This window comes from Nesoenas mayeri, assembly GCF_963082525.1.
Source record: "Nesoenas mayeri genome assembly, chromosome: 5".
In the NCBI taxonomy this organism is placed as follows: Eukaryota; Metazoa; Chordata; class Aves; order Columbiformes; family Columbidae; genus Nesoenas; species Nesoenas mayeri.
Window position 1 is genome coordinate 39,167,027 of NC_137548.1, and position 19,554 is coordinate 39,186,580.

A 19,554-nucleotide genomic window follows, 5' to 3' on the forward strand; every position below is an offset into this window, starting at 1 on the left:
ACACATTTTGACCTTATAACACAGACCAAGTGAGTGTGAAACAGAACAACAGAATATATCCCTCAAATTACTCTTCTGCCAAGTGTATGGAGCAAACTTGTGCAAATCTAAACATTCAAATGAATGAATAAAAATTCACTGCCTATTTTCCCATTTTTTTAAATTTAAAACTATTAAAGTGACAACAATAAAAACAAGCAACAACAAAAAACACCACCAACAACTCAAACCTAACTTTTTGGAAGGAAAAAAGCTGAAATTTTGTTTTTTCACATTTTTTGTGAACTATTGCTCATGTTTTGCCATAACATTCATCATCCATTAGGTCAATAAACATTTTTACCATACTGGTTTTAATTTTTTAACTCCTAGATGCTCTATAAGCTAGAAGGGGGGAAGGAAGGCCACTATACAAAACCAGCTTAAGGACACCTTTAGCAAAAGATTAAGAGAGGCATTTTCTTACAACAACTGCAAAAGGGATGGTAGTTACCCCTACATCCTTTTGTTGCTCTTTCAGCTTTTGCTGACCAACTGAGAAGTGCTGAGCTCTTCCTGCTACTGACTCCTGTAGCCTCGAGATTTTTTCCTCCCAACTCGTCCATTTGCTGCATGCTTCCCAAAGCTATCCTAGTACTAATGCCTCGATATCACTCATCTGTTTATTGCCCAACAGCACAACACTAAAAAAATCTTTAAGCATCAAGAGGTCTCAGCTAGCAGGGCCACTTTAGAGCCACCACTCTCTATTCTAAATTCTTGACGAATTTAGAGAGATTGTGAGAGCTTCTAGGCCCCCAAAGCCAAAGGACAGCCTTCAACCAACTAGAAATCCAGAGAAGGAAGCAGCAGCACCCTTTCAGTATGTCCATCCCTCAGAAACACACATCTCTGTCTCCTTACCCCACCATGCCCTGCAAATCCACTGCCTTCATAGAATGATGTTGGTTGGAAAGGCCTTTAAGATCATCAGATCCAATGATTAACCTAACACTGCCAAGTCCACCTTTAAACCATGTCCCTAAGCACCACATCTATTAGACTCCTCCAGGGATGGTGACTTCACCACTTCCATAGGCAGCCTGTTCCAGTGCCTGAAAACCTTTTCTGTGAAGAAATTTTTCCTAATATCCCATCTAAACCTTGCCAGTACAATTTGAGGCCATTTCCCCTTGTCCTATCACTTGCTATTTGGCAGAAGAGACCAACACCCTCCATGCTACAACCTCCTTTCAGGTAGTTGTAGACAGCGATCAGATCTCCCCTCAGCCTCCTTTTCTTCAGGCCAAACAGCCCCAGTTCCCTCAGCCGCTCCTCACGGGACTTGTCCTCCAGACCCCTCACCAGCTTCATCACCCTCCTCTGAACTCTCTCCAGCACCTCAGCGTGTTTCTTGTACTGAGGAGCCCAAGCCTCTCCTCTCACAGAGCTCAACCCTCCCCGCCTCTTCCCCACCACGGCCCAGCCTCCTCGTCCGCGCTGCTCGGCAATCCCGTCCCCGGCGCCCCGCACAATGATCAGCAGCAGCGGGGCCTGCCCGTTCACCCCCTCACCCAGAGCCTCCTCTCCGCACAAGCGGGACCGAGGCTGCCCCTCACACAGAAGCGCGCCCGAAGCGCTGACCAGCAGCACCCTCAGAAGCTCCCCACGCACTCTCGCCCCGCGGCCGCCTGGAGGCCGCCACTTCTCTGCCCTCTCCACCGCGATGAACGCCTCCTTTCTGCCAAAAACTCCATCCCGACACGCCTGCGCTGCCGCCCGCCCACGCACCCCGCCCTGCGGCCACCACTGCGCCCGGCCCAACCCGCTCCGCGAGGCGCACGCGCCAGCTTAGCCCCCTGCTATTTGGTTAGTGAGCCGTCCGTCAAGCGGCCGGAGTGGGACAGGGCCAATCAGACGCGCCTATCGAGGCGCGGGCGGAGCTTGGGCGGCAGGGTGGAAGCGGCGAGACCCGGCACAGGGAACGGCCTCTCTGAGGGACGGGTGGCTCTGAGGAGCTGAGCGAGGGGGGAAACGTCTGGTGGGTTCGCATCTCTGCCCCAGCGGCTTTTGGCTTCAGGGCGGTGGGGCGGGCTGCGGAGCTGGTCCCGGCCCCGCAGTGAAGTCGGCAGGAGTGAGGAAGCGCCTGTAGTGCGGGCGTTCCGCGGGCCCGGTCGCTTACGAAGCCGTGGCCGGGAGTGTCGGCCCGCGGGTCCGGCCCGGCTGCCGTGTGGAGCGGCGGCCTCTCCGGCAGGCTGCCGCCGGTCGGCCGCCAGTCCCGCCGTGGCCCCGCGGGAGCGGCGCGGTGCCTGGGGCCGGGACGGGGAGCGGGCAGGCCGCCCTTGGTCGCTTCGATTTGTGCCTGTGTTGCGAGAGCCCGCGGCTGGAAGGGCGCGGGTCGCGCTGGGACAGCGGTGGCTGCCCGCACCCGGTTGCTCTCGGCGGCAGCGCTGGCTCGGCCTGCGCTCCGTGTCGGTGCGGCGTGCAGGAGCAGCAGCACCGTGCCCCGCTTCAGACAGCCGGTGGTGCTGCTCTGCCTGTCTTTAAATCCGATATCGTTTGAACCTGGAAGTGTTTCTCTTTAGAAGTAAATTGTTGGTTGTGTTTTTCAGTGGGCCTCCTTGGTTTTGTTCTCTAGGCCACTGCAAAACTATTTGAAACTGTTAGAAGAGAGGCTGTGTTAAGGCACTACCGTGTGTTGGACTGTTCCATGCAAGTAGCATTGAAGCAAATGTATGTGTTTGCTTTATAGGTAGAAATGAAAAGAAATTACTGGAGAGGCAAAGAAAAGCGTGGATGGAGCAATTGCAAGCACGGCTGCCGTCCCTATCGCTGCAGGAGGCCCAGTGACAGTAACTGTACCGAAAGGCAAGTCAATGCAGCTCTATACATAGCATGGGTTAAGCGTTGGATGTTATGCCTAATCGAATTTGTAGAATGGTGACCATCTAGAACTGCACACAGTACTTTTGGTATATCTGTCATCCCTAGTGGGACTGAAATTGCATTGATATCTGGAAATTTATCACATGTTAACAGCTGTATATTGATGTTAAAGTGAGATGTGGTTCCATGACCTAGTCCTTTCAAGTGTGCCAGGTTATCCATAAACATTTCATCAATAAGTAAAGATACTTTAGGGAAGAAAAATGTTTTTAAGTCCTCCATTCCATCTGCCCATTTACTTTATGCCACAGTGTTTACTAGTGTAAAACTTGTCATTAAAGGATCTTCCCGAAAGTTTGAAAGCATGTTAAGTAATGTGGTAATAATACCACATCTAGCAGATTAGGAAAATGAAATAAGGTCTCGGGAATAGTCCACTGCCTTGAAAACATATTATTTCAGAAAAGTACATTTAAAACTTTAGAACTTCTCTGTGTTTGAGCTATTTTTTATGGCTCTCTTTCTTTCCCATGTTCTTTTTTTAGTGCTTCTTGCAGGAATAAAAGAGGCAAATCCTTTGTTTTAGTGCTCTAAGTATTTATTTTAAATATTTTTGGAGAAAGAGACACATGCACATATATATGAATTGTCCCGTTAGTTGTATTTTTGTAAGAAAAGTTAGAAATTCAAATGGGCCCTAATGCAGTGAGTATAGAATTTAAAGGATTTTATTTAAAAGCTTTAAATTGAAGTGCTTTGTCTTGATGTGGGGTGGTTTTCCCCTTGTATATCAGTTTTGTTCATTAACTGTTTTCAAAATTGTATAATCAAATAGCAACAGAGCTGGTATTCACCTAGAATTTGTCATTTTGTTTTCAATAAATTATGACTTTTGCAAAACATCTTGGCCTAATGCTTTTAAGATGGCATGTAATAATACCTGTCTTAAAGTGAGAGTTGTATGAGTGATTCAGAAAGCATACCTGTGGAATTTGCTCCTCAAAAAGACTTTTCTTTTAATCGAGGGATATGGTAAAATGCCCAGAATTAATATTTTGCTGAAAAGCCTTAACAGGATTTGCAGAATCAGCAGCTACCCCTAATGTTATAGCAAGTAATTATGATGTTCAAGATGTTGGTATCTCTAATGTTCTTGAGAGGTTTTAAAGCTGAATATTTTTACTCTTTCATTTTCATAGTTTAGTGTATGGTGATATGCACTGTGTGCTTATCACAGCCCTGCAAAATTGTACAATACTCCATTAATGTCAGTAACAAGCTGCTTTTTAGATTCTTTGTGGGAAAGATGTGTAGGACAATTGTGAACCTGTCTTGAAGGTAATGCTATTTTTCTAGGCTGGAACAGGAGGAACCACAGACCAGAGTGACTGCGGGCCCCAGCAGCGGAGATCCTTCTTCATCCAGTTCAACACAGGACTCTGTAGTACCAGGTAAGAGACCATGTTTATGGGTCAAAAATCAGTCTCTATATGCTGGCTGTATTAAAAAGTAGTAGCAGCTGTGTTAATAGTATGATGTTACAGGAAGGATAAAAGCAGTAAAGTTTGTAGAGAAAAGTAACATCAGGTGATATAAAAAGATGTAGTAAGGATGCACTTTCAGGCACACAACTGCTTCTTTTGTGTGAAAACTTGTGTGCTTAGCCAAGCTGATAAAAAATGAAAAAACAGGATTCTGTCTCTCCCTTCAGAAGCATTGATTTGGGAAGAAGATGAACTTTGTTTCTTTTCTCATATGTTCTGAAGATGTTATGAAATACATCTTTCAATGTAAACATAAAATAAGCAAAGAAAATAAGAGAGCTTATAAAAATGGATAACTTGCATTCAGTTATTCAGCCTTTTAAAAGAAACAACAATCCACCACTTCATGGGGCTGGGGGGAGAAAAATAATATCTTTTTATGCCATCAGTGTATTTTATAGTCTATAAGAAATAATATCCTCTGGCTAAATGTTTGTTCATTATCAGGGAGTTGACTGGTGAAATCAGACTTCATGCAGTCCCAGAGCTATTGAGAAACATGTTTCGTTCACATTCTGGTTTCCTGAATCATTAAACAACCCTAGCAGAAGTGAAGCTTGTGGGAACATACATGTCTCCACAACAGGAGCATCTTGAAACACCACTGACTTTATAGCCTCCTAACAGCAGACGAAGCCGAAGTTTAGAGAGACCTTTTTTTATAGCACCCTTTTGTGCTTAAGAGGTTGTGAGCATGTTAGGAGATGCCAAACAGTTATCGCTGTGTGATTAGATTCCGTATACTAAATGCAGTGTGCTTACTGATTCATTCACTGACTATATTTTTGTTGACCTGAATAAATCTTGGTCACTTGTTGCTAAGCTGAAACACAAAAGATGATGACAAGGAGCTGAATTGTAAGCAGCAGCAAAAAGGGGTTACTTCAAATGCAGTTTATAGTAGTAGATAAAGGTTTAAATACAAACTCTTGAAATGAAGAAGTTGACACTCACCTCTTCTGAATAAAATCCTTTGTCTTGAGACAATGTACCATTATGAATCTGTCAAAGTATTTTACTTGTCTGCCTCTGTGAATTTACCCAAGGCAGCGAAGCACTCAAATTCAATGTTTCTTTCATCCCAATTTATCTTTGGAAGAAGCCTCTGTGTATTGTCCAAATGTGCTCTTGATTGTATCTAAATCTCTCCTATGTGTTGAAGAAAAAGTGGCTTGTTCTGGGAAGTGAATCACTTTATTTTGGTTTGGGTGATACTCTGTTCTTTTATTTTTTTCCCAGTTTGGGACTGCCCTACTTAGTCTTTTAATGAAGAGTGTCCCCTCTTGATTGACTTACGAAGAAAGGTCATTTTTGTCCTGCAGCAAAACCTTTCTTTGCTTCTGTGATCTGTCTGAATTTGATCTTGGTCAGTAGTGGCACCCCTTCTGTACCTGTGCAACAATACTGCATTTGAAAACTAAATACCTTTTTGTTTTTTTTTTTTTCCCTGAAGTGGCTGTCATCTGTTCCAACTTTATGTATCTCATCTGTTCCTACTTTATGTATCATGCTTGGGACCTGCTGGGAGCAAGAGCTTTGAGTCTCATGACTGACATTCCCATGAAGATGTGGGATGTCAAAAAGCAATAAACAAACTTAGTTATCCATCTGATTTTGCCACTTTTTTTTTTTTTCCCTAAGAACTGCCAGGATTTTACTATGACTCAGAAAAGAACCGCTATTTTCGCCTGCTGCCTGGACATAATAACTACAACCCACTCACCAAGGAGAGCATTCAGTACAAGGCAATGGAATGCAAAAGACTGAAACTCTTAGAAGAGGAAGAAAAACAAAAGAAGGTACATTTTGAAAAAGATTGCAATTAAGCTTTATTGTGCTCAGGCCCAGGACAGATAATAAGCCTTTAAATTCTGACTGTGGTAGAGTTCCCTAAGCTGTCTGAAGAAGTGAAAATTTCTTTTTGCTGAGAATTTAGAGTACTCGATGCCTTTTGTTTGGCTGTTCCACACGGGAATGAAAGTGAGTCATTACAAACAAATTTGTAAAGAGACAGGAACTGTGCTCAGAATTGCAGATTGTCCAACAGTTGCCCTTGAGTGAGGACATTGGACACCAGGTTTCAAATGCCTGCCTTGAATCAGCAAAGTGAGGTCTTGACTTTAAGTTTTCCACATGCTTAATGAATGTATTGATCATTTTCGTGGACGCTGAAGAAACAATACTAATGATATTTTGTAGAAACAGCTTTGTCATGGAGAATTTTTTTGTACAGGTAAAATCAAGGCATGTTGTATGTTTTGCCTGGAAAGCCTGAATGGTTCTCATCATAAAGTGTTGCAGCTGAGTTAGTGCAGATGCTGCACATCTGTATTCTGGGTAAAATACCGAACAAGGATGTTTTTTAATTACAAAACCATGACTTATAAATTTACAAATCACAGCTTAGGTTAAACATGCTGTCATTTGGAAGAAGCAAGCAGTATTTTTTCTCCTTGGGTAATGAAGTTCTCACTTCAACCGTATCTTGAGCTCTTCAGTCTTTACTGTGACAGTCCTGCTGCTGGGTTGTTGTTGTTGTTGGTTTTGTGGTCGTGGTGGTTTTTTATGTCTGTTTGTTTGGTTTGTTTTAGTTATTTTAGCTGTTTCCATGAACAGTTTTGGTATCCAAAAAGCTGCTGGCCATGCTGTTGTTAATGGAAACTGTGGATATACATCTCTTCTCAAAATCTGGCTATTGAATCAGACATCTGAATTAGGCTCCCAGATAAGAACATTTTGACTCTTAAATACTGGCTTTTTCTGAGCATTTTATCAAAATGATTTCTTATTCCATAACTCTGCAAAGTACTCTATCCTTTGGTCTTCCCAGAAAGTGTTTGTGTGAAATTTTAAAAAAAATTATGAATGGAAAAGTAGTTTAATGCAGCAGTAAGATTGCATAGTTAATAGAAGTCTCTTTGCGATAGAGAATTTTGCTGTGAAATAAAAATTTAAGTTTATAGAGTGAAACCAGAAGGTGACTTCACACCTCTGGGTGGTACTGTTGACTATGACAAGTAAAAACAATTGATGTTGTTTTTTGTTTTGTTTGGGGTTTTTTTCCTCTAGTTTTTGTATTTATAGAAGCTCCCCATATCTCACACTAATATATTATTGTCTACTTACTGTAGTAGACCAGGGAGATAGTGCTGAAATGTGTTTTATAGATGTTCTGAAAGTTTTAAGGTACGTAGGCTATAGGAAAAAGTTAGCTAAATATCCTGAACATCTAAGACCCACAGCCGCGTTTGAATTGTAAACAAGCAAATAATTGAGTACTCCTTCATGTTATTATCTTCCAGAAAACAACAAGGGCTGGACTGAACTCATCTGTACTGTTCCAGAAACGGCAGCTGGGTTTGCTCAGCTCCACAAGTTATTGCAGGTACAGTACAGTGATTTGTCTTCTGTTTGCAATATCAAGTTCTGCTGTTACTGCGACTGTTCCTGTCAAGTTTTGCATTTCTTCACATTCCACTTAGGACGGAACATATTACTTAAAATAAAAAAACCAGTTATTTTATAGTCAGATTACTAAAGTGATGAGAATTCAAATGAAGGTGTTCCAATTTAAGATAAATTGAGTTTATAACTTTTTTTTTTAATATATATATGCTGCTTTGCCACATTGTGCTTTATGAATACAGTGCAGCTTTTCTTTGGATGAATGCTCTTCAACTGACATCAGTGTTCCCCTTGCCCCCTGTTAGAATAGCTAAGATAGCTCAGATTCAGTAACAATGCAGAATGCAAGCCAGTGACTTGCTGTGTTGTTTTTTCTGCTACAGAAGATATGCTGGGCATGAAATAAAGGATGAACTTCCATGAATGTGGAAGATGCACATATTTATGGGTTATATAAGTTAAACTGCAGCATGCTAGTTGTTCAGGCATTTTTGTCTTCTGTGACTGAGAAGCAGTTCTGGATATTCTATCCAGAAATCTTTTAATTTTTCATTCTTTTAAGTGTAGGCTTACCTGAATTCTTCTCTCTCACCCCACCGTGCTTTTCCAGGTTGGTGCATGAACTAAAAGTGAACTGCATGCAGAGGAGGAAGATAGAAATTCACAGTCCAGATTCCTCAGTTGCTGGAACCAACAACTTTAAAATAATTGTGGTATGTTATGAGAACTGTTAAGTCTTTAGGATAAAGAGAACCCACCTTCAGTGAAAAATAGGGATCTTCTAATCAAATCCCGTAGGTCAAATTTTGCTTTCAAAGATGTGTTATTTGTGTTCTGTCCGTTCTCAAAATCTGCGCTCAGTAATTTTAAACAGGAAGACACCGTTCCTTTCCTAGAAAGGAAAATTATGACAACGTTGGATATGAAAGTGGTGATTTTTTTTTTAAAGCAGATCAACATGTTCTTCGGGAAATAAACAGGAGTTGAGTGGATAATGCGGGGCTGGGATGATTAAGAGAAAGAAGTAAATGGAAGAGAAGAATTTTGGGAGTGGCAGAGTCTGTGGTCCAGGGAATCTATGTAAACACCAGTAATCATTTTGTATCTCATCATCTGAAGGCAGTTTCTATTGCTTTTGGTGGTACTGCATGTGCAGGAGAGTTCTCTGGAGCAAATATCTTTCATAATGTATGTAGGAAGCTCCAGGACCAGCTCCTGGCCTTGTGAACAGAGCAGTGCATAGGTAGCCGAAGCCAGAAGGGAATCAGAAACTTAGCGTCATTTAAAAAAAAGTTGAAATGTAGCACCAGCCTTTTTGCTCCAATAGCAGGAGAATTCCATGTCCTTTTGATAAGGTTTACATTTTTGGTTTGAGTCTTCTGCCAATACCAGTCTGTGCTTACTAATCAGCCAGAGTCAGTGTGTACAACTGATATAACTGGAAAGAGTATTTGTTGCTACTCAAGAACTAAATCCTTTTCTTACTTGTGTTTTTTCTGTGCTTGCTTATAAAAAGGAATCAGCCACTGTTTTCAGAGATTAATAGAAAACGAATGACGTTAAAGGGGTCAGAATGAATGTGTTTTTTCATTTTAGACCTAATGCAGCTCCCTCAAGCTGTTTTTTCCTGTAAGTTTCCAGTAAGTGTGACCAGAAAGCTTTTATTTTACAGGCAGATGTTGCTTGTGAACGGATATTCACTGTGAATGATGTAGAGCATGGAGGATGTAAATACGGTATCATCAACCTCAGTGGTTTGGGGAAGGAGTCTCTCACTGTGGAGATGTATGACAACCTCTACTTCACAAACCGCAAAGTACCGTGTTCTGTTCCTGCTTCCTTTGGTTGTTGCATTCTCAGAACGCTGTTTCTTGGGAGGCAAAGGTGGAAATGCATTACGGTTGGGGGAGGGATTAGGAGGAAAGAATGGAAGAATCTAGCAATGTGAAGCTTGGATCAAGGCAGAATCACAGTAAACTTGTTTCTGAAAGTCCTCAGTACCTGTGTTAGTTCTCAGGAATGTCATGGTGCAATTAGAGCAGACGACTATGTAGCAGTACCAGCTTCCAAGGATAGTGCTTACTTCAGAGTAGCACTTGGCCATAGATGACAAAACTCATGCTGAGGGCCAGAAACTACTAAGATTTGCATGCTTCTTTCTTAAAAATAATTTTGTGAAAATGTTTTTATCCTTAGACATGAAGCATATTTAAAAGAAGCTTTCATAGCTTCTTCATGCTCAGATTCTTTTAATGATGATCTTTAAATAATAGGATGTGCTTGGTGCTTCAGTCCATGTTTGGACAGACTTCTCAATGCCGCTCTGTCTCCCCATCTAAGAGGGGTATGAGGCTAAAATGATCATGTCCCGTTACTGGGCTATTTAGTGGGTTGAGGAAGTTTGCCCAGTGCGTAGTTTTATGTCATCTTTGCATGGAATTACCGTTTAATGAATTGAATAAGAGATCACAAAAATAATGTCTTTTTGTGTCTGAAGGTGAATTCTGTGTGCTGGGCATCATTGACTCATCCAGATTCTCATGTTTTATATCCTTTAAAAAAAAAAAGCGAAATTTCACTTCAGCTTTCACAAGTCTGCATCCTGCTGCACAGAACGACTAATTTCCAGGAAGATCCTTCATGTAGCTGCCCCAGAAATTAAGTTTTCTTATAACAGAAAGTTATAAAAATTGAAGGATGTTTGAGCTAGTGTGACAGATGTATAGTTCTGTTAGAGATACATGTAAAATTGTTCCAGTGTAATAGTAGGTGAAGGACCATGTTTCCTGCCCTAGAGGGTTCCCACTTCATTAATAACTTAGATGCCGTATCCACAATGATTTGATGTTTAGAAATTGCCTGGTTCAAAAGAACAACAGAGAACAACAAACTTTGTCTTTGAAGTGGACCTCTTTGAAAGGAGGTTGGTTGGTTTCTGTTGTAAACCATCCCATATTGGTTGGGGCAAGGTGAGAAGAGAGGAAGAAAGGGGATTTTAATGTGGGAGATGGCAGGCCACAGATGTGCTGTTAAATTGCCAAAAGAGAGGAAATTAGGTGGAAATGTATGTAATGGATCATTGAAAAAGCCAAGCAATTCAGGACTGATCCAGAAGGTGGCAGGAGTTCATCAGGCTTCCTCACAGATGGTCAGGAGTTTGGGATCGTTTGGTTATTTTGTGCTTTCCTCTCAAGATGTCACAGATTTACCCCGCTGAACTTGAAATGCAGCTTTCAAATCCTATTTATACCTAGTATAATCTTTAGAAAGTATTTTAATGTAATCTAAAGTGATTCTTCCCCACTTCCCCCATGTGTGCACACCTTTCTCCAGCTTATCTCCATGAAAAACAGATGTATATTAATGCAGTGTAAAGATGAAAAGAATGATCCAGGTAGGCCAGGCATTTTTTTTTTCTCTATTGCCAGAAAGATGCCATAGTATTCCCCTTATCTTGTCTTTCTGGTAGTGAAAATACACAATGAAGAATTAGAGTTCTTTCTAGCTCTTTACTATGAAACAAATGAAAAGTCAAGACTTTATTGTAAACTGTAAGGCACATCAAAGGTCTCAAAGGGAAAATATTGTGAGTTGTGACTGTGTCAGAGTATATTGCTTTTAGCTATAACTGTTCTGCAGAATGTTACATTCTAGGGAGAAATCTTTGTTTTCCTTAACTCACTTCAGCAAGCTGTGTCTCATGGGAATTGCAGAAACACCAGGCTGTGCTAGTCTGCTTCCAGCATCATTGTTCAGCAGCACTAACCCAGGTAGGGTGTGTTTGTTGTTTGTTTTCTTCAATTTTTGATACCAATTAGGGTATGAAAAGAGCACAAAGGAAAGGTTATTTCCACACTTTTCTTCACTCGCCAGTGAGACTGTTGTGTTCTTGTAAAACTTACTCTGAAACAGTTTAAGAAGTGAACAGATGAAAGAACTTGCCTTAAGAATTAATTAGCAAGCAGTATTCAAAGCACTAGTTTATTTTTAGCTGCTGCTGATGTAGTACTTGATTTTTGGCAGGACACCACCTCGCTTGTAAAGTGAACATTTGAGATTTCTCAGGAGTAGCTTGGCCTGTAAGTAATGCTCAGGAGCTGCACACAAGAAGTATTCAAATTTCCTTATAGTCTATCTAGAATCATTGCAGAATCCTTTCTCATAGTAGCTAGTCAAGTATGTTCAGTGGATTAATCCAAAGTGGAAAGCTAGTAAATGTCTAAGCACAAAGCTCCCTGTGCAAGCTCATGCTCAGTTGTGTGTAAGTACGATTGATTTGGAGAACCCTGTGTCTTAAGTCTGGCTGTAGCTGTACCTTTAAATATTTGCTTGCTCAATGTTCTTGGAGGCAGGACTTTATTAATTGGATTTTCTTGATAGATGTCAGAACCATGCTTCTTCAAGTCACACATTAGTCTTCTACCCCAGTTTCCATTCAGATATGAAGAGTTAAGTTCACACAGAGGAAATCTGTGATAGATAGGTGTTAGACTTATTTTAAATTTTTGGTGTCATGCAGCCATTAAAAAAAATATGCATAGTGTTATCATGAACTGAAGGGTCACTGAAGATGGATGGCTACTAGGCCAGCCTGCCCAATTGCTCTGTAGAACAGTTTAAGCCCTTCACTATAATCAGATGACCCAAGTTCCACCAATGTCCTCCTGTCTAGTATTTCCTATGGACTGTTTTCGGTATTTCCAAGTTCCTTGACTGACTTCACTCCTAAATTGTTGGTTTGAGGGACCCTTGCTAAGTAGATGCGGAGAGCAAAGTAGAACTTAACCAGTCTAAAACCGTGTTGTGCTGTTTGACATATGTATGATCATGGTGAATGTGCCATGAAGGAAGTGAAAACTGAGGGCTTAAAATGTATGTCAGTTACTAGACTTTGTACAGGAGCTACATGAGAAAGAATCAAATCTAGGGTATTGTTACTCTCTCTCTCTCTCTCTCTCTCTATATATATATATATATATACACTCTCTCTCTCTCTATATATATATAATTTTTTTTTTTAATTTTTTTTTTTTTTTTTTTTTCCCCCTGAATAGGCAGGTGAAGAACTTATGGCTTAGGCTTTGGCTAACCTATAGTTTATAAAGTCAATGTTTTGTGTTTCTAGCTCACTCATGTTTAAAAAATGGCTTACTTAGTGCTGTAAGGCAAGTGTTATTTTTCTCTTTCCTGCCACAGTCAGTCCTCTGACTACTGAAAAAATTTCACAATCTCTCACAATCACCTATCTATATAAACTCTTAAGTTTTCAGCTTACAGTCTTGAAGTCCCACTTTTGTTTCCTGTCTCTTGGGTAGCACAGGGGCACTAACTGGGCAACATTTTCTCTTCAGATTGAAATGTTAAAAGAAATATGGAAATCCAAAGAAGCTTTCTGAGTTATCATCCTGTCCTGACATTTTATGGACTCATCATGTGTTGCTCCTCTCTCATAGGAGATCGACCTGGAATGCTGTGCAGCTTCAAGATATCCACTGCCTGGTCCTGTGCTTGGTGCCTGAATCCCCAAGCAGACAACTGCTTCAGCACAGGTGATCTGCCAGGCTAGCAAACCCTTCTCTCTCAGTGGGAAAGACTTCTTGCATTAATCTTCCTGCTGCTACCCAAACTACAGCTAAACAAACATAATCTGTCTTCCTTAGGCCTGACACGACGAGTTCTTGTGACCAATGTAGTGACAGGGCATCGACAGACATTTGGAACCAGTAGCGATGTATTGGCACAACAGTTTGCCACACAGGTGAGAAGAACCGAGCAGAGCGCTGCCTCATCAGTGGGCGTTTTGTTCTGTTTGTGGTGGGACTCATCACGCTGTGTGCAAGGCTGTGATTGCAGTTACTGTTGGCAGCTGTTCCACAACAGAGCTCATGTGGTCTGGTGCTTGCACACAATTGAATAGCAACAAAAAAAGATTAACTGATTTCCAACTCTGTGGCAACAGGGGTGATTTTTGTTAATTGTACAGGGGTAAAAAGGAAATGAAGGAAGTATAAAAAGCACAGGAATAATGCGTTGTACAATTGGTTTGGTTTTGGCAAATGACCTCATTTTGTTAACGCTCAATGTATTGTCTCTATCAAGAAGGAAAAGATCCCTATGAAGTACTAATGGACTTGTTCACAGATTTAGTGAGAAGGGTGAAATCAGAATACGAGCATTCCCGTTCCTGTTTTGGTGTTATGTTACACTACATTCCTACTTACCTAGCAGAACTTCTACAGCTAAAGTAAATAGTTCAGGTTTGAATGGAACTAATGAGTTGGCCAAAAAATGTTGCAGTGTGTATTAAAAACTCTTAATTCCTTCTTTCTTAATTCCTATGTTAATAAAATAATTTGATGACTGCACCAGGGAGTCTGAAAGCTTGACATAGCTTCTGTCTGTATAACTTGTAAGATCCTTTCAGATGTTCTGTCTCTTGGATTCTTCCAGACCCCAATGCTGTACAACGGCTGCCGTTCAGGTGAGATTTTCAGCATTGATGTGCGTCAACGCAGCCGAAAGGGCCAGAGCTGGAAAGCAACTCGTCTCTTCCATGACTCAGCAGTTACATCCATTCACCTTCTTGAGGCTGAACATTATCTTATGGCAGCAGATATGGCTGGAAAGGTATGGGTTTGGCGCACAGTATTCTGCTCCTTTTAGTACCTGAGCATTGATAGGTGCTTATCCCAGTTCCTAGGGTGGGTGCCTGTTCTTTGGGGGTTAGTATGGAACTGGGTGGTAGTCCCATATGAGTCCTCTTACAGATCGACTTATCAACTATCAAGTGCCCTCTGCTTTGTTAATATATCCTCTTTCAAACAATAACTTCAACATGCAGATAAAACTGTGGGACCTGAGAACAGCAAAGTGTGTGAAGCAGTACAAAGGTCATCACAATGAATACGCTGTTCTCCCTTTGCATGTAAATGAGGAGGAAGGACTTCTTACAGCAGGTGGGTTGACTTTTTTCCCTTCTACTTGTAGAGTGTGTGGCAGTGATTTTCTTACACCTGAGGAACATTTATTACCTTACAGCTGTTGAAAGCTATAAAGCTGTTAATTCTTTAAAATTCAGAAGAAACTTAGCCTTAGACATACTGTAGTATACTATGAAAATTAAGAAATAATGTCATGGATGCAAACCTACTGTCATCGCTCCTGCATGGCGCTTAATGGCTTTATCTGCTGTTTCCTGCAAAAGTTTCATTATTCTTCCCACAGTGTGTCTCTACAGTAGAGTAGAAAACACTTGATTTTGAAACTCTGCAAAACAATGTATAAATGGGAGACTTGGCGATAGAGACTAAAGACCATGTGTATGTTATTCGGTGCTTAAGTGGGTAGTGTGGTGATGAACTGAAGCATTGGTGTGTAAACATAACTCCTTGTAAACTGTACTGCTCAGGTTCATTTTGAATACACTTGGCTACAGTCTGAAATTATTTGATTTTACTTGGGGTTGGGGGAGGAAAGGTACCAATAAATGAAGCAAAGTATAGCCAAGTTTCACAGCGTCACTGTAAACACAGTGATCTCTCCTTGGATTTGTCAATACATAACAGAGTAACGAGAAGCATTCAAGTTAATTTGACAGTGAGTTTTTCTCCCCTTTTTTTGGCTTGGTAATGAGGAAAGCGCTCTAAACACTGATTTTGTCTTACCTTTTATTGCCTAATAGAAAATGCACATTTTTCCCACTTTTGCAGTGTTCAGTGTACAATTTCTGTTTTGTGAAGTATTGATAAGTGCTTTGCCTCTAATGTGTGTAGAAATGGTCAGGGTTTTTTCCCCATAGACCTTCTGCTTTTGTGATAATCTTGTAGAGCTGTGTACAGTGTTTTTTGTGTGATGTTGAATTCTGATGTCCTTTCCTTTCCAGTTGGTCAGGATTGCTACACCAGAATTTGGAGTCTCCAAGATGCACATCTGCTTAGAACCATCCCTTCCCCTCACCCAGCCTCCAAAGATGCCATTCCCAGTGTGGTGTTTTCTTCAAGACTTGGGGGTAGACGAGGAGTTCCTGGCTTACTCATGGCTGTCAAACAGGATCTCTACCATTTCTCCTATAACTGACACAATATTTTCCTCAGACATAGTCTACAAAACTGCACCAGTCATTAGGTGCTGTTGTTGCATCTGTTTTACCTATGAAATTCTGAACATCCTCCAGGAGGTTCAGCAAATCTTGCTGTATACATCTTGAGACATCTTGTAAATAAAAGCTGAATGCTGAGTAACTTCTTTGGTAGTGTTCATCCTCTTTGCAATCTAGCTATAAGCTTTGAAAAGCTGGTAACTTGCAGTAAGGGCCTGACTCATGCTAGCTGAATTTGCTGTCAAAAGGCTGCCCCAACTTAATCCCACTTAACTGTGGTTACATCCACTTTAGCAAGTGGGCTGGTGCAAGAGTGATTTAACAGTAAAGTAGCTGGTGTTGAGAAGGTGACACTCTGGGTGTTCTGGGGCTTCACCTGGAGTAGCTTTGGTCTGAATCCCTATGTCAACTGCTACCTCTCAGTCCTTTGAGCTGGGCCAAGCTAAACTTGGTCCTTTTCAGAAGATCGAATTGTGCCACTGCCCTGCCACCATTCCCTTTAAAAGGCAGCATGTGTAGAACGAAGCTCCTTTCCTGGTCCAGTGGCCAGGCTGAATGTCCCTCTTAATTTATCATGGTGTTTCCTAACTGAGTCCCCACCTAACTTGCAGTTTGGCAGGCTCACTTGTGCAGCTGTAGCAGGAGACAAGCCCAGCCTGGACAGACCACATCCTCTTTGGGATATGAGATCACCTGGGCAGAGCCAGGGATTTCACATTCAGAGGTACAGCTGGGCCCTCAACTGCAAACTTGTAGCACCAGCTCACAGTAATTAGATGACATTGTATCTGTATTTGAGAACAAGTGTTGTCCCATAGAGCCTTATTATCTCCAGCTCCTTCCCAGTAACCACTCTGTGTTAGGCAAGACCATCCTGCAGCTGGTATATGTAGGAAGCACTGATGAGTGGGTGAAGGCCTTCATGAACTAGGTGGGGTTTCTGCTGGGCTTTGGAGGACTCAAGTTTTCCAAAATTCTTAGAAAAGCAACTCAGGAATCACCTTTTCATCCCGGGATCCACTTAGATGTACAACTGTGTCATCAGAGATGTTACTTTGCATGAGGTCCTACCAGGTCAGCAGGTGAGCACACAAACAGGTTATAATCACCTCCTTGCTGTCCAGCTGGCTCAGTGAGGTATAGGCTGCACATACACACAAAGGTAAGGGTTGCTGGTGACTACAGGTGTGGCCTAGAGTCAGGAGTAACCAGCACCAGCACTGACACCTGGGATACCATCTCTCTCTATTGCAGAGGGGTGCAACAGTGCTGAGCATCCTGGAAAGGAAGGGACTTGCAAGTCCATATCAAAGCTTTTCTACTTCACTAAATTGCATTCTTGGATTAAGTAGTAACAGGATCAACACCTATCTTTTGGCTGCTTACCCCATTCTATCCACAGTATCTTTTGAGGAGGCATGATTAATTTGTGTTCCAAGGCCCTTCCTGACTTTGCTGTGTGTTGTCCCGTGCCTGTAGTGCTATCTCCAAAACCCTTCTTGTAACTGAGCAGGAGTACTCACAGTTAAACAAGTGAGTTGGCAAAACTGTTCAGTCACAATTTTTTTTTCCCAGAGGAGAATGTGAGCTGCAGCATGAACACAGCCCTGTTAACAGGGGTGAGGCACTCAAGGCTGTAGTGTCAGCCTGCTAAAAGCTCATCAAGGACTTGGTCTTGCAGCCAGTTCATCCCTTTGTATCCCTACTGGTGGCCTGAGTTCATGGAACACACTTCACGAGTGTGTCTCTGGCTTGGCTTCATCCACAAGAAAGCATTACATACGCCCTGCATTGCCAGTCCAACACAGGGAGATCACCTTCACAAGCCCAGTGCAAACCCAAGTGTATCCTGTGGTTGGTTGGTTCCTCTCCCCTTCCCTTCCATTTTTCAAGTGACTTTGGATACAAGGGAATTATTAAAATACAGGTGCTGGGAAGGTGCTACTAGAAATCCTCTCTGTCCTGCAGGGCTGCACACCCATTTCTCCTGTCCTCTCACAACCTTCAGGCCTAAGCAATGCTGTTCTAGAAAACTGCCTCTTCTCATCAACTCTTACTGCTCACCATACTCAAGTGCTATGTGTGGTGATCTCCTTCCCTCTCTTTGTATTTCTTTTACCCGTTAATCTATATAGAAGAAAACAGGAAAACCCTCCTCCTGGGAGCAGTGCAGTAACTTTACAGTGTGAATATATTCTGTATGAAATAGCTGCCGCAAGGGTAGTAAAGATGAAAGATGAATCCCAGCAAATATTCAAAATGGTATCTTCCCTGCCTGAGTATACAGTCAAAATCCTCAAGTCTTTCTTGTATCCCATTAACATCTAACTCTCATTTCCCTGTAGGCAGATTGAGCTGTGAATTCTTTACAACTATGGCTCCCCTGATACATCTGGCTTTAGTGTTCCTCTGCAGAGCCTTCTTGCTTACCCAGAGTGGATGCTGCTCACAGTATACTCTGTGCTGCCCCTTCCTTCTACAGACCTTGTTTATAAGACCAGGAGGCTCCTGTTCTCCTCCGATGGTAAGTCAGTCTTGCAGGCCCCTCTCATTCCCTCTACTACACTTGGATAACCAAGACACCTGATTCCTGACTTGCTTTTCTCTTCAATTTGAGAAAATATTCTGCAATTTATCTTGATCAGTTATGTTAATTTAGGACACTTTCTGTTGCATGCACATTGGTTAATGCATATAGCACAACTTTCAAAAGCATTTGCATTGACTCAGTTAATCATGCATACTGCAACTAAGCATCTGTCAGGAAACAAAAATATAGCTAACCCATCCCACTTCAAACTCCTGACATCTGATAATCAACTCACAGTTGAGCTGGAACCTACTTTATATCGATATTCTTTCTAGAAAATATGTATGGTTCAAACACTTGCAGGTAAGCAAGCCACAACATTCATTAACTCCCTTAAATCAGAATTCCAACATTTAAATTAGCATTTAAACTCTTTTCAGTGCCTTTAACTCCAGTAACGCCTCCTCTGCAAGGACAAAACCATGCAACAATTGTGCTCAGCTGCCGTGGGAAATACAAACTAGGAATTGTAGCAGAAAGGCATCTTACATAACTGAAGATAGATAGCTTCTTTCTTTCTTCCCTTTTAGGCAAAGTTCATAAAACAAAAGAAAACTGATTTGCTTTCTGTTGTTTCTAGGAGCCAAATGCATACACATCCCTGCAAACGCATTCACCCAACCAGTGCTTTTGCAGCCAACACTTCTAATTACGCCTGCAAGAACAGTCTGAAAGGAGAGGGAAGCAGGGCAAGAAGAGGGAATTCAGCTTCAGTGACAAATAGCAAGCAGCCTGCAGGCAGTAGCTACAGTATATTAAATCAACTATTTTGTTATGCAGCAATAGCTAGGATCCTAAGGCAGTTAAAAAGTAAGGAACTGCAGCACTCTTCCCTTCTGCTACAGTATCATAACACCATATTTCTTTGCTTTAGCTTCTCAGCAAGTACTAAATCTAGCTGGAAACTTCAGAAAAGCCAAACCTGCCCTCCAAGATAGGTTGCAGCATCCCTTATCCAGCAGGCAGAATTTGTTAAGTCCCTTTTAGGCCCTGGAGCAAGGCTGAGAGCAGATCACCAGCTTCTCCTCACTGACCAAGCTGCCAGTCCCTGC

The 19,554-nt window shown here is 41.8% G+C and overlaps 2 protein-coding genes across 2 annotated transcripts in view; one reads left to right on the plus strand and one right to left on the minus strand.

Annotated features, from left to right (window-relative positions):
* Positions 1-1,943: 1,943 nt before the first annotated feature.
* DCAF4 (DDB1 and CUL4 associated factor 4) lies at positions 1,944-15,979 on the plus strand. Its single transcript, XM_080345023.1, has 14 exons — positions 1,944-2,020; positions 2,732-2,847; positions 4,222-4,316; positions 6,051-6,208; positions 7,712-7,794; positions 8,425-8,527; positions 9,487-9,630; positions 10,312-10,361; positions 11,505-11,584; positions 13,268-13,363; positions 13,475-13,572; positions 14,265-14,441; positions 14,656-14,770; positions 15,697-15,979. The coding sequence occupies exons 2-14, from the start codon at positions 2,738-2,740 to the stop codon at positions 15,888-15,890; spliced, it is 1,503 nt and encodes a 500-aa protein (XP_080201149.1). The 5' UTR covers positions 1,944-2,020; positions 2,732-2,737; the 3' UTR covers positions 15,891-15,979.
* ZFYVE1 (zinc finger FYVE-type containing 1) overlaps positions 8,388-19,554 on the minus strand; it is a 42,811-nt gene continuing 31,644 nt past the window's right edge. Inside the window, exons 13-14 of the transcript XR_013922167.1 lie at positions 8,573-8,706; positions 8,388-8,448 (exon numbers count right to left, since the gene is read on the minus strand). The gene's annotated coding sequence lies outside the window, so the exon portion shown is untranslated. The remainder of the gene's footprint in view (positions 8,449-8,572; positions 8,707-19,554) is intronic.